Source organism: Hyperoodon ampullatus (genome assembly GCF_949752795.1).
Source record: "Hyperoodon ampullatus genome assembly, chromosome: 12".
Taxonomy (NCBI): domain Eukaryota; kingdom Metazoa; phylum Chordata; class Mammalia; order Artiodactyla; family Ziphiidae; genus Hyperoodon; species Hyperoodon ampullatus.
Genome location: NC_136925.1, coordinates 55,400,456 through 55,414,771, shown reverse-complemented (window position 1 = coordinate 55,414,771; position 14,316 = coordinate 55,400,456). Strand labels below are relative to the sequence as shown.

The following is a 14,316-nucleotide window of genomic DNA, read 5'->3' as shown; positions in this document are numbered from 1 at the left end:
TTCTAGTTTTTGCCTTTTGTCCTGTCATAATTATTAAGAGTATCCCCCTTTACTTTCAAAAGCATTGCAGTTTGGATGATAAATTATATGTTAATCCTAGAGATAAGGAGAGGAGGATTCAAGAATGATGCTCAGGTTTCTGGCTTGAACACTCTGTAGAAAGTTGTGTCATTTTCTGAAAGGTGACACACTAGGGGAAGAACCGGTTTGAGGGTAAGATTATAAGTTCAGATTTGGATATAGTGTGTTGAAGGTGACTTTCCTACATTGAGGTGAGGACATATAACAAGAATCAGATGACTATATGGGTCAGCAGTTCAGGTTGGAGACCTTAGTTAGAGATATGTGAATACGGTATCTCTCTCTCTCTCAAAATATCTTATTGTATGTACCCTTCTTCTTGCAGTGATGTGAGATGATAAAATGCCTACCTGGTGAGATGAAGTGAGATAAATGACATAAGCATTGTGTCCTAGTGTTAGGCTACTATTGACCTTCTAATGATGTATCAGAAGTAGGATCATCTGCTTCAGGTGATCCTGAATCATGGAGCCATGATGAAGTCGATGGTTGGATGTCAGGAGCAGATGACGTGATGGTTGGGTATTCTGGGTGGGAAGGATTGGGATGGTGCAAGATTTCATCATGCTACTCAGAACAGTATGCAAGTTAAATTTTATGAAGTGTTAATTTCTGGAATTTTCCATTTAATATTTTTGGACCACAGTTTACCACAGGTAACTGGAACTATGGAAGGTGAAACTGGTTAAGGGGGGACTACTGTGTATTGATTTGAGGGTGACCAGCATGGATGGCAACTGAAGTGACAGAAGTAGATGAAATTACCAAGCCAGAAAGTATGGAAAACTGTATCAAGAGGTTCAAGTTGTCGCTGAGGAACTCAAAGCAGCACCCAGTTTTAAGGGAAACAAGGGAGGGACTCACAAAGGAGATCTGGAAAGGAAAAGCTAGAGTCATAGGAAAACTGGGATATGGCCAAGTAATGGAAGCCCTAGGAAAGGAGTGTTTCAAGGGGAGAGTGGATAGCAATGTCAGATGCTAACAAGAGGCTGCATGAAATAAGAAAAGTTGTACATTGAACTCACTAACCAGTAAGTCATTAGAGATGGTGGTGATGGTGGGTTGGTGGCATTGGGAGACATAAGCCTGATTATAGGATTTTAAGTAATGATTGGAAAGTGAGTGTGAACAATTTTTCAGAATTATAACTGAAGAGGAAAGAAAGCATTAGTGAAATACCTGGAGAATATGCAGAATTTGCAGGCCATGATGTCTCTAAAGCCGCTGTGAGATCACCTAATATATTGTACTTAGAGGCTTCTATCTCTAATATCCATCACGTAGATGGATTGCATTTGTATGATTGCAGCTATTATGTAATTTTAATTTTTAAATTTATGTATTTTTAGGTATTTGTATATTTTTTACCTAAATGTTTTAGGTAAATTCTTTTTAAGTAGTGGGAGCAAGGACACAATTTATAAAGTTGCTTTAACTATTTTTGCCCAAAAAAATGCATCTCATAAATTTGCTCCATAAAAATAAAATACTGCCTTAGTTTTTTTCCCACTGTCCAAAATATTATGCTGCTCTAGGCTTCAGAACACTGGGAACTCTTTGAATATTCTTTGGCAGATAAAAAAGGTAAAGATTTATGGCAAAGGAAAGCATTTCTGAAAAAGGTGCTCCACATTGCCTTTGTGTACGTGCATAAATTATAAACGGGGCTCAGGGGTGCAGTCACTATAATAGCTTTTTGCTCTCTTTGAAGAAAATAGAAAATGCTCACTTAGGGGCTACTGCTTGTGTTTCCATTAATGAATCTTCTAAGGTTGAATGATTTTAAATAGGATATTTATGTTCCTTGGTTTAGCAGGGCAAGAAGTGGGAGAAATACATGTGATTAAGGTATCTAATGTAATAAATTTATACAGACATTTAATAAAAATGCTGTTAGTAATAATAATAATAATAAGTCATAGCTAAAGACTTTGAGGAGGATTCACAATCAAGGGAAAACAACCACCAAATCATATGTTTCTGGAGAATTTGATTAGCCTTCAGTGCTCAAGATTTATAATGATTTGAAGCATTGACAAACAACCCTTTTGCACCAGAGTTGTAATCATGACAAACAAGCAATCTTACCCAACTCAAATGAATGAACTTGGTGTTTTTTCTTTCTTAACCCCTTGGTAAATATTAGTTGAAGTCCATTGTTTTACAAGTACATATATTCTATGACTTTAAAGTAGTAATACTGTTTTACATAATAGATTATAAATGTTTCACTACTTTGCACCCTGAATACACCTGCAAGGTTATCAGTATCCTTGGTCAGAAATTTACTTTTAGATTTGGCTTTTCTTTTCTGGAAATATGTTTAGATTAATTTATTAGCAAATCTATATTATTTAATGAGACTTTAAAAAAATTCTTCATCTTCTGTATTTGAAATTGTTTAGCCATCACCTACATGTCACTTTTGTTATATAATAATTAATCACAGTTAGTATTAAGGCTGGATGATTCGTGATGATAGTCCATTTTGCACCTGTGTATATTGTGAGGGTTGTCTGCTTCTGGTGGAGCTTAGCAGTTCTGAAGATTCTTATGAAATATAACATATGCTACTTACAGCATAATATCTTTGTAAAGTTATTCCATAATAGCATGTGTTTAATTGAATTAAAATGTTATATTAAAAATATATTTACCTCACTGAACAAGAAATAATCTTACAAAGACTTTCAGAAAGTTTAATTCTGTGAGTTAAGTCAGAAAATCACAATGGGATCATTATCGTTACCCTTTGAAAGGCACATGTAGCACAGAAACTTATGAGCATAAGCTTTAAATAGTGAATAATGATGATTCGTTGCATGCCCTAAAGTTTTTTCTAGAGATTTCTACATCAAACATTGTCTCCCTATTTCAAGCAGTAACTGTGTCAAACCAATCCAATTTGAGAATTACAAACAATAAATATATTCTTTTTAGCTTTATATCCAACTTTGAAATATACTCCCCCAGTTTTTATTGAATATATATGTATACATACATAAATACACACATACATTTATACATACACACACACTGATATATGTATGTATTTCTAAAGTTGCTCTTGGGAAAGAAGAGATCTCCATTATATTTAATGCATGTTTTTATGAATTGAGACATAATATGTAGTTTGAAATGTGGTAAGCATTGAACTACCTCTCTTTGAGATTGGAAATTCCCTGAAGCCTGGATATAATGGAAAGTGTCAAGTCAGAAAGGAAAACCCCCTTGCTTACCAGAAGAAACAAACTGAAGGCTTGTTTTTCTTTCTTGGGAATTATGGTTACCAAATACTGGTCCATGGGGATTTTATCCTATCCCATTGAAATAGATAAATTAAGACAGTTATAGTGAGTTATTTTCCAAAGTTAACTGTGTTCTCTCTAACACTTTTCTTCAAACTATGGTTCCTACTGGTTTACCTTTAAATCGCCATTTTATGAAATGACACTGATATTAGATATATTAGTTCTTTTTAATTTCCTACTTGGAAAAATTAAAAGTTAACGACCTTGTGTCCATCCCCTTTGGGAGGAAACTGTGGCTGGTTGGAAAACTGAAGCGGATATTTAAATGTGCAGAACTGGAGGTGAAAGCAGAGGTTGGGGGTAAAGAAGCCAAGAGAGAGAAGCTAAAGAAGAAAGGATTGGAATGTAGAAAAATGGGTAATTTTAAAAGGGAATTATCAAATTATCCATTAGGAAGGTCTGAGGTTGGATTTAGGGATCCTTTTTTTGTTCATTCAGCCATCATCTCTTGACACTGATGGCTGCTTTAAGACAGTTTCCCAAATGTGCCTAATTCTAAGAATCACCTGTCCTCTGTCATACAGATTCTTAGCAAGAGGGGCCATGGATCTGGAAACATTGAGAAATGCTGCTTTAGAAGATAGAAGATATGTTAGATCTTTGTCTCTGTTCTTGAGCAATTTCTAATCTGTCCTATATCTCTAAGCCTCCGGTTTTTTAATCTGTAAAATGTAGATAATAATGCTTTCCTTGCCAGTTTTCAAGGCAAATGAGGTAAAAGGGAGATGTATTCCAAGGGTTACTGGAGCTTGTAAATTGAGTAGGATTTATAATATTAATTGTGTATGTATGTGGAGGATGGTGGTGGCTTTGAGAAAGAAAGAAAGTGAGGCGATTACAAAGAATTAAAAAAAAAAATTTTCATCTTCTCAAAGTTCTGTTTCCCAAGTTTATTACCTGGCTTTTATTTGTTAAGAGAATGTGAAATATTCCTTAATGAATCTGTTTTCCTTTGCTTATTCTTGTCTTCCTCCAAACTAACTGTTTATTTCAAATCTTTTTTACCACATCATAAACTCACACCTCCAGCACTTAAACTAGGCATTTATTTAACCTAACCCTTTGTGTCCCAGACAAATGCCGTTGACACTGCTTTAAAGGCCCAAGCACAACACCTTGCATTTTAGTGGAGAAGTGATTATTGAATGAAGTGATAAAAGAATGAATCTCTAAATTTGACCCTGTCTCTTTCCACTGTACTATTTGCTAAAAATCCTGTGTTCTTCCTTTTAAGGATACTTGGAGAAAAACAGTTCACCATTCCCTTTGATAGTTATTTCTAAGTTTTTATTTTTTTATGTTAACAAAATCTCTCTTCAAAAGTTTCCCTTTACCATAAGTCTCTCATGCTGGAGTTTAGCATGCTACTGTATTTATATTTTCAGGTTATCTTTATTCAAATAAAATAAGTTGTCTTTTTGTGGTAAGCTTTAGCTGGGAATAATTTTCCTTTCTGTGATAGTTAGCTGCTTTCAGTAACTTATTTTTCTGATTCATTTAGCAGCAGCAACAGAAGAACCAGAAGTGATTCCAGACCCAGCCAAGCAGACAGACAGAGTGGTGAAAATAGCAGGAATCAGTGCTGGGATTTTGGTGTTCGTCCTTCTGCTCCTGGTTGTCATATTAATTGTAAAGAAGAGGTAAGACCTGATCTTGTTCTGTCCCTCCCACTCACCATATGTCACTGTCACGAGTTTTGAAGCACTTTTTTGTTTCCCTGAGTGCTTTTAAATTAGAACACACAACAAGAATTGAATTTTAACAACGTTGCCAGCATCTGGGTCTGTTTCTTATGCTTTGTAAATAAATTCTTATTGGTTATTTACAGTTTAATTTTGGATATAAAATATACTTTTTGTCAATTTAACCCTGAAATTAATGTATGAATTTAAATTCCTCAAACGCTTGAGTTATTAACGTATCTTACGTTTTGAAGCATTATGTATTGCGAATGGCAAAATAAGAGTTTATTATGATATTTGGGTTATGGTCTATGAATTATTTTGTACTCTTACTCTGTTTTTCTAAATGTTGGCTACAAATAAGATAAGAAGAATATGGGTGTTATTTTACAAAATTATATATTAATATTCACTGACTAAATATTTCAGCACTTTAATATGAAGAGTCAATTTTTTTAAATTGAGCATTAGTCTTTTATACTATATCAACCAATATCGCCATCTTCTGGAATTATATGAAGATATTAAGACCTACAAGAATTTAAATTGAATTCTATTTGGGAGATTAAGGTATACTTCTACCAGAAAACATTTCAAATACAGTTTTTATAACTTGAACTTTTTCCTATTCCATAAAGTGTCATTATATGTAAGGCATTGTTTTAGAAATTAATACAACTCTCCAATCTTTCCAATCGTATGTTTTAAATAATATTAAAATTTGGAAGGATTTAAAAACAAATCTTTACAGAGTATAGTCCTAAAATACTTTGGTGTACAGAAGAAGTGTTTGTCATTCATTAATTATATTGAATATAATAAAAGATGTTGCTTACATTATATTAAATCATATAATGTACTATTTTGATTGTTATTTTGTACTCAAAATAAATCATTAATAATATAGATAAGACTCATACTACATGTTTAATGATTCCATGAGAGTTTATTTTAATGTATTGCCTCTTTACAATTATCCCCTGGAGATATATATGTTGGAGAAGACACATCTGCATTAGAAACATTAGGTATGCATTGTAGTGTTTTGTGTTAAATTAGCTACATACGTGCTTTCCCCAATAGTGCTTTCTCTTTTTGCTGCTGTCTACCTCTGTGGTTGGAAAATACATCATATTTGAGACAGGAAGATTTAAGTATTTTACTAACACAAATTTGCCAATCAAGATCAATAAAATCTTTGAATATAACTTTCAGATCCTATGTTTCTATTTAGTTTAAATTTATATTTGGAGAGTTAAACTAAACAGTTTAGAGAGTTAATTAAACTTTGCTTTAGAGTTAAAATTATCTCAGCCACTTCAGATTGGATATGAAAACATAAAAATGGCCTCTGGTTATGTCTTCACTCAGTTAGAATTGGGTTAAACTTACTGATTTTATTGTTTAATTATTTGAAAACACTTATTATTGTAGCCTTTCTTATCTGTGGCCGTCTGTTTTAAAAATAACCAAAAAATTGAAACATAAATTTTCTAAAGTACACCAAAACAATCTCTAAGCATGATTTTTTTTGTGTGGGTAAAATGCTCTGACAGCTCTCTAAAATTGCCTAATGCATCAAATTCTTTTTCTGGTTCATATTTTAAATGGTTGGATAAATGAGCCTTTCTATTAAAATGTTTAATGTTTGAGTTTTCATAATTATGCTTTAATTGATTGTCTTCTACTAGAAAGTATGCTAGGGCTTTTGTTTCTCTTCCTCATCACTACCTCTAGGACTAGAAAAGTTGCAATTTTATAGATAGATGCAGTTACATGTTTAGATATATTACCTTCTAGTGTATAATATAGCTAAGAATCCCTTACTTACCTAAGAAACTTTGTAATGACTTTTAGTTGTATGTAGTGTGTCACACATATATTGTGTATGACAATCACAAATATGTTTATTATACATACACAAAAGCATAGATATATAACAGTATTGGTTAGTATCAAAGTTAACAATTTTAGTATATAATGTAGTTTCCCTACATTATATACTAATACACAAATTTATAATAAAAATAATGGAAAAGCAAATTATTTTAGCCCTTTGGTTCCTTATTTTTGTGGGAAATTGTTAAGTTTCTCAAGACTTTATCCCTCACTGGGAATAGTATATGTAGGTATATTTCTCATGTTGAAAAAAAAAATCTGTGTATTTTTGGTTGTTGTATAAAGAAATGGTTTGGAATTTAATTTAGTAAAATTCTACAGCTAAGGGTATATATAAAGTAAGTTTTTAGGCTAAGAAAAGGGATATTGCATCTTTCAAAACGCAATGTCATTTTAATTTAATCACTGTTGAATTATTTCCAAATGTATGCCATTTTTTCATTGGTTATGTATTATTTTAAATTTGCAGCATGAATACATTAATAATTCCAAACATAAATTTGAAATTATGCTTCAGTACAGTAAATGTTTGTGTGTGATATCATGGTCACATACATCTACTGTAGAAATATCTTTGTGCATATATAGTGTATGGTGCATATGTATATTCACATAATATATGTATGTACCTGTGTATTAATAAGATATAATGACTTATTTATAGAAATTTAGGTGTCATTCTGCATATATTCTATATTAACCTAATAGATCTTTATGTTTTGTATCTAAAAAGAAATAGTCAATTTAGTGTAGAAGTTCTATACACAGCTGTTCCATCTGTCATGACATTTAGATGGTAATGGATGATATTACGCTTAACTGCATGTTGAAAATACACAATCCATTTAATTTTTCAATTTTTTTGGCTATAAAAAAGTCAGCATGTTATTTTTTCCAAATTATGTATTTTATATTTTATTTTCTATTGCGTATCTGTTTAATTGCATGGCAAAAGATATCTAACCAATGCATGAGCAAATTGAAATATAAACCAAAAAAACATGAATTTTATTTTATTTTATTTTATTTTTTAACGCACATTTTTCTGCTTTATTGAATGTGACAGAGTCACGCTTTTCATTCACCATTGCTTCTCTTTTTCCACTGTCTGTGATTTGCTTGCCAGGAGGAGCTACTATTCTTACTCCTACTACCTGTAAGTAGAAAATGGGTGATATATGACTTTACATGTGTTAAAGATGCAGTATCCCTTTTCAAAAAAAAAAAATAAATAAAACCCAAAGCAAAAAACAGAATGTTTGCAATTTTGGTGACATTTCAAAAAATATGTTTTCCTGGACTCTAAAACTATAAAGTTTACCTATTAACCTATTTTGTTAATCTTTTTAAAAAGGGATATTGTATTTCTGTATGTTCAGCTACTTTTAATTTTTATTTACAATTTTCCATAAGTAGCCATAGTCTACAGCCTAAAGCATCATTTATTTACTTAAGTCAAACCTGTACCTTATCAATGTGATGTTTCACTATCTGGTAAAGTAGAGATAGGGTTTGTAATTAATTCACTAATACCTATCTTTACATAACACTTATGTTTGACAAAATGAGCCAAGTGATGTATTCATAGAAGAACATTCAAAGTGCCTTCACAGAATGTGAATCAGGTCAGGTCTTACTGTGATAACATCTCTCTCCATATTTCCAGGAATCCAGGATGGGTTATAACTTCAGAACACCTTTTGGGCTGCTAAAAGCATAATGTTGCAGTGACAAAGAAATAAAAAATTCTTTTTAGAGAAGAAATTTTGAGTTTGTTTATTATGACTTAAATAGGAAAATGATTTTGTAAAACCAAGACCAAAAAAAGAAGAAGAAAACCTGTCAACCTACACAAAACACACCTAGGTGTCACATATCTCCTTTTGTCCTCCAAAGTTTTAGCTCTTCCTATGCTTAGGTATGAAATGCTACTTTGGATGACAAAGGCGAGTATTGTCCGCTCTATTTTACTAATCATTTTCAGTTTAAATTCCAGGGTATTCATCCAGTCCAAAGGAATGATACAACAAAGTTTTCTTGGTCTTTGCTTGATCAGTATCTGATCCACCAAATTTTGAGACTTAAGGATGGTGATTAAGTACTTTTGGGGCATATATCCCACAATATTATTTCACTAGGTAAATTTAAGCTAGCTTTACTAAAAATTTTGGTAAGAGTCTCAATGACTATAACGGAATTCTGCCAACATTTTAAATATTATAAACATTTGGTTTCTTAAAATCTGCTAAAATAAGCAGGTGTAAACTAGCAGTACTCCTAGCTTATTTTGATGAATCATAATATCCTTGTTAAATCATGTTTGATGAAGCCAAAGGTAATTAAATGTACCATTTCATACAATGATGGAGCACTTTTCCTCTTTATAGCCCACCCATATATCCACCTGCAGAAGTTTATGCTGTTGGCTGCTTTGATAATGGAAGTCATTTGCACATCTGTCAAACTCAAGGAGTTGCAAAATGATTTGCTTAACTGTCCTGAAGTGTACATTATATATGCTGGTTGTTCAGAAAGAGACAAAGAGTCAAACATGCAGGAATCAATAAATGTTTAATTATGAGAACATCAATAAGCTTACCATTAGCCATCCACTTATCTATAATGTTAGAATGGGATTGCCTTTTTAGTTGATATGTAGCATTTCTATATTCTAGACTATGTAGTAGGTTTTGATACTGTCATTGTAATACTTAGGGTTACTGGCATTATCAATCATAATTAGAAAAAATGCCACAGACATATATTTTTTAAAGCTGCTTAAATAGATGTAGCGAAGCTACTATGAATTAGACATTTTTAAAATAAAACTAGAAATAAAATAGAGTAAAACTTAAAAGAAAACCAGGTGTGATCTTTGAACTAAAATTCATTGGCATCATCATAGTAAACTGTCAGTTCTTGATCAAAACACTTAACTCTAATGCTGATTTTTATTTCTTTTGTAATAACCTGAATTAAAGCCTACCTCACAGGGTTGTTGTGAGGATTAAGGTATAAGAACTGAGGTGATAGTATACAGTTGGCAGATATTAACAAAGGTTATATATATTCACCCATAATTTGTCGATTAACAAAGGTTTGTGAATCTGAAAAGTCCTTCAGTGCCATGAAAACTTCTACCTGTCATGCATTTGACAAGTTCATTACTTCTTATTTTTCCTCAATCATAAAATATGTTTAAATTTTATGTTTTAAAGTAAAGCCTCAAAATTTAAACATCTTTTCCACTTGCCTTGAACTATCCATCTTCAAATTTTTTACATTATTTTTAATCCAAATTTCAAGTTGTCTTATTTTTATCCACTTCAATCTCTCAAATTTTTTGAGGAATGAATTCATCCTTTCTTCTTATCCAAGAAACAAAGATTGGAAGTTATTTCTTAAACTATTTTTTTTAAACTTTAAAATGGCAAAACATTTGTGCTACATTCATATTATTCTCAAATTTATAACAACTAATGTTTAACTCCTAGAGCAGTGGGTGCTTCATATTACAGTACACTTGGTAATGTGGCAATTAAAAAAAAAAGTGAGTAACTGGATATAGTATAAGAGCTTAGGCCTTGGAACCAGGTCATTCTTTACTGCTTATTAGATTAATAACCTTGGGCAAGTTATTTAACTTGTCTGAGCCTGAGTGAGCTCATCTATACAATTAGAATTCTCATGGCTTTTTCAGTTCATTGATCTGAGAATTAATTGAGTTAACAAATGACAAGTGCCAAGCATATACCAGACCTAATTCATCCATTCAACAAGTATTTATTGAGTGTTTGCTATATGCCAGACACTGCTCTAAGTGCTAGGGATATACAGATGGTTCTTCCCTTCATGGAACATACAGTGGGGAAAACAATTAAAAGGATACTCACAATAATGTGATGAGTGTTATTATAGGCAGAAAACATGTTGCTATAAAAATACCTACCAGGGAAACCTAACCTGAGACAGGTTGTATTGGGTTCAGTCAGAGAAGTCTCCCTGATGAGGCAAGACAGAATGGAAGTTAACCAGATACTAGAGGTAAAAAACATTGTAGGTCAAAGAACAAATATCCTATAGGTAAGTTTGGAAATGTCCTAGAGGTAAGTTTGGAAAGTGAAGCCTATAGACTAACATATGACCTGCTGATGTGTAATTTGCCCCACACATTCTTTCAAAAAATAGAACCACTTTAAAGAATAAGGAAATTTAACATAAATATTCAGAATCATGACTTCTCTTTAAAAATAATTTTAAAATGAGAGACTCAACTCTGGGATCAAATGCCAATATTCACTTAGGCAAGTTGCCCCCTAAACTGCTCTCCAGTTCTCTGCAGTCCCCACCCTACCATGTGGTGTCTCATCACTGGCAGCAGCACTATTTATATTCCCTGTGTGAAACCTGTAAGGGTTTTACAGGGTTTTTGCCCCCTAACCTAGATAAAAGAGATAAGAGATCTTTCAGTGAATAGAGCAAATATTGCTACTAAGTGATGGCGGTGGTGACAGTGGTTGTGATGGTGTAGTGGTAGTGATGGTGGTGCTGACAGTGGTTGTGATGGTGTAGTGGTAGTGATGGTGGTGCTGACAGTGGTTGTGATGGTGTAGTGGTAGTGATGGTGATGGTGGTAGTTCTTGTTACAGTTTTGTCATTGTTTTCTTATTGATAATATTGTCCTTATCATTATTATTATTTCTAAAAACATGAATGCCATTTCCATCCCTAAAGCCTAGTTTATGACTATCTTACTTAAGTATCAGATCTGCTATGCCAATATATTGGGTATTGTTGGGTATGTACCCCTGAGACCAAATACTATAATTCTCAAAGAAAAATATCCTACACCTGAGTAGCTCTCAAATCATCAGATTAATTTTCTAAAGGAAAAGCCTTTGGACATAAACACAACTACTAAATGAGTCTTTTTTTTTTTTAGGCATTTGTAGTATATTTACTCTAGTACAGATACTCATGAGAATCAGAAGAATTTGTCTTAGCTAATAATCCAGCAGAGAAATGTTACTCTTAAAACAACTGAAAAATACTTCCAAAGCAACGTAAACTGCTGCCATAAACTTAGAAACATAATCTGGCTACTACAGGCATTTAGAGTTTCTTTATTTCTTTTTAGAGTGCCTTATTAATGTGAGATAAATGTTTTATATGCCTTTTTTAGGTTTTTAATTGCATGTTTCATGTGTAACATTCACAAAGAACCAGAATGTATTTCACATCCTTGGTATGTAAGATAAAGATATCAGTGTTTGAGTAGCTCAAAAGTCTAACTCTGCTAATTTCCAAATCCCCTGTGTCATTTGCCTTGCTGCATTCATAAGGCCATTCTGTAGTTGGTACTCTGCCATGGGGTTCTGAAACACATTTTTAGGATTTGACCATGTTTGTCATTCAGTATTATGATCATTTGCATAATACCTCTGCATAGCATTTTCCAAACTTAAAGTACTTTTCTTATAAAGTATATAATTTTCCATATATTCCTGAGTATTTGCATTATATCTAGCTGCGGTTGATTCTACAAGTTTCTAGGTTAGGTTTGGATTAATGTTATAAATATATTGCTACATATGTTAATTCTACATGTTGCATTTTTACTAAACAATAGAACAAAGAGTGAAGAATGGGATTTCTTTATCTATTTTAGTTGGATGACTATAGTAAAATAAACTTGAAAAAGTAGTCATGTTATTCCCCCAGAAGAACTTCTAAAAGTTGCTGAAGTGTGTTAATCACCCAGGAGGAAAACCAAAATTTAGCATTAGCTTAAGTTTTCCTTGAGCAACTCTACTAAGGAAGTATTTACTTACTGTTCTAATAAAGTATAGTCATGCTTTATGATAATTTACTTTAATGATAAAATACAAGAAGTGATGAGACGTTTGGGTTGACAGCTTGAATGTTGAAATATCCATATGACAAAACAATTTTATAGCAATCAACAAATATTGTTTGGATGTCAAACTTAATTCCTGAAATTATGACATGTTTTTAGAGTTTCTAAACCAAATCTGTATTCTTATCCTCGGGCTTCCCTGAACTATTTACTGCTGGTGTCAACTCTCCTTCAAGCTTCACACTAAGGTTTCCCTTTGGTATTTGTCTTGGCAGCAAACTTGCTAAAAAACGCAAAGATGCTCTGGGGAACACCCGGCAGGAGATGACGCACATGGTGAATGCTATGGATCGAAGTTACGCTGATCAGAGCACTCTGCATGCAGAAGACCCTCTTTCCATCACCTTCATGGACCAACATAATTTTAGTCCAAGATGTAAGTTCTTCATCAAAATTTTAATCAAAGGTTTTTAAAGTTCTTTAGTGTCTCTCTGAATTCAACACATTACCTTTTGAATAGTGAGGGGAAATAAGAAAGAGAGATGGGAAAAGTAGCTGGAAAGAGAAAAAGTGATATAGAATATTATGGAGTTTATCAGAAGGCTTATTTTCAGTCTTGATATTGGATTTAGTTTAACTTCAAACTGTATGAATTTTATTACAATGTTATAAGACATATCCATATACCACTCACCAAATCTTATGTTATTGCTTTAAGTTAAAATATACTTGATTGCCTACATAAAATTAGTTCATGTCAGAGCTTATTTATAATTGTTTTGCCATTTGAGTCTTCCTTTGTGTAAGATAAAGTTCCTTTTGAGATAAGAAATATCATAATTCTTTCTGGGAGTTATTGGCATGGGAAGGTTATTCTATTTAATTATTCTATAGACTCCTGGAGAATTTCAGTAATAAAAAGTTAACCAGGGGAAAGAGGAATCTACATACTCTTAAGTATCTGGCGTGAAGTCCAGAAGTTTACTTGAATTGAGGGATTGGCAGGGAATGGTGAAATCCACTCATTCACCCATCCATATTAAGAATTCCTCATGTTGATCTATGAAGGCAGATCTTTTAAAATACTGTCTTTTAAAATATTTCCTCTGAAGTAGTTTACTGCTTCACAATCAATATTATTATCTTCAAATTTTCTATGATTTTTATATCTTGTTCTATAGCACTGTCTTTATTTTATTGCTTTAAGTTACATTACCTGTCTCTTCAAATCCCCAAGTAAAATTGGTACTTGAAGAAGGCAAATTTTGTTTATCCTTGGCCTTGTGTACACAGAGGCATTTTGTCACAGACCCCAGAGGTATGTTCACCTCAGTTGGGGAAACCCATGTATAAGGAAAGAAGTAAACAATAGAAGTATTGTTAGTAGATTATAAACATATGGAATGGTAAGATTGAGAAAATAAAGTATTTGTAGGTTGTATGCATTTATGGCTTTTCAGAAAGGGATTTTTTTCTGAAATGTTCA

At 32.6% G+C, this 14,316-nt stretch overlaps 1 protein-coding gene across 6 annotated transcripts in view; it reads left to right on the top strand.

Moving 5' to 3' along the window:
• The window catches only part of PTPRK (protein tyrosine phosphatase receptor type K), a gene marked incomplete at its 3' end in the record, with an annotated part of 565,453 nt that overhangs the window by 518,572 nt on the left and 32,565 nt on the right, over positions 1-14,316 (top strand). For 3 of the 6 annotated variants that reach the window (XM_079716962.1, XM_079716963.1, XM_079716961.1), the window contains exons 14-15: positions 4,894-5,032; positions 13,106-13,266. In XM_079716962.1, coding sequence (XP_079573088.1) covers positions 4,894-5,032; positions 13,106-13,266 — 300 coding nt within the window. Of the gene's footprint in view, positions 1-4,893; positions 5,033-8,099; positions 8,130-13,105; positions 13,267-14,316 lie in introns of all 6 variants that reach the window. The other 3 variants (XM_079716965.1, XM_079716966.1, XM_079716964.1) reach the window with 2 other exon arrangements.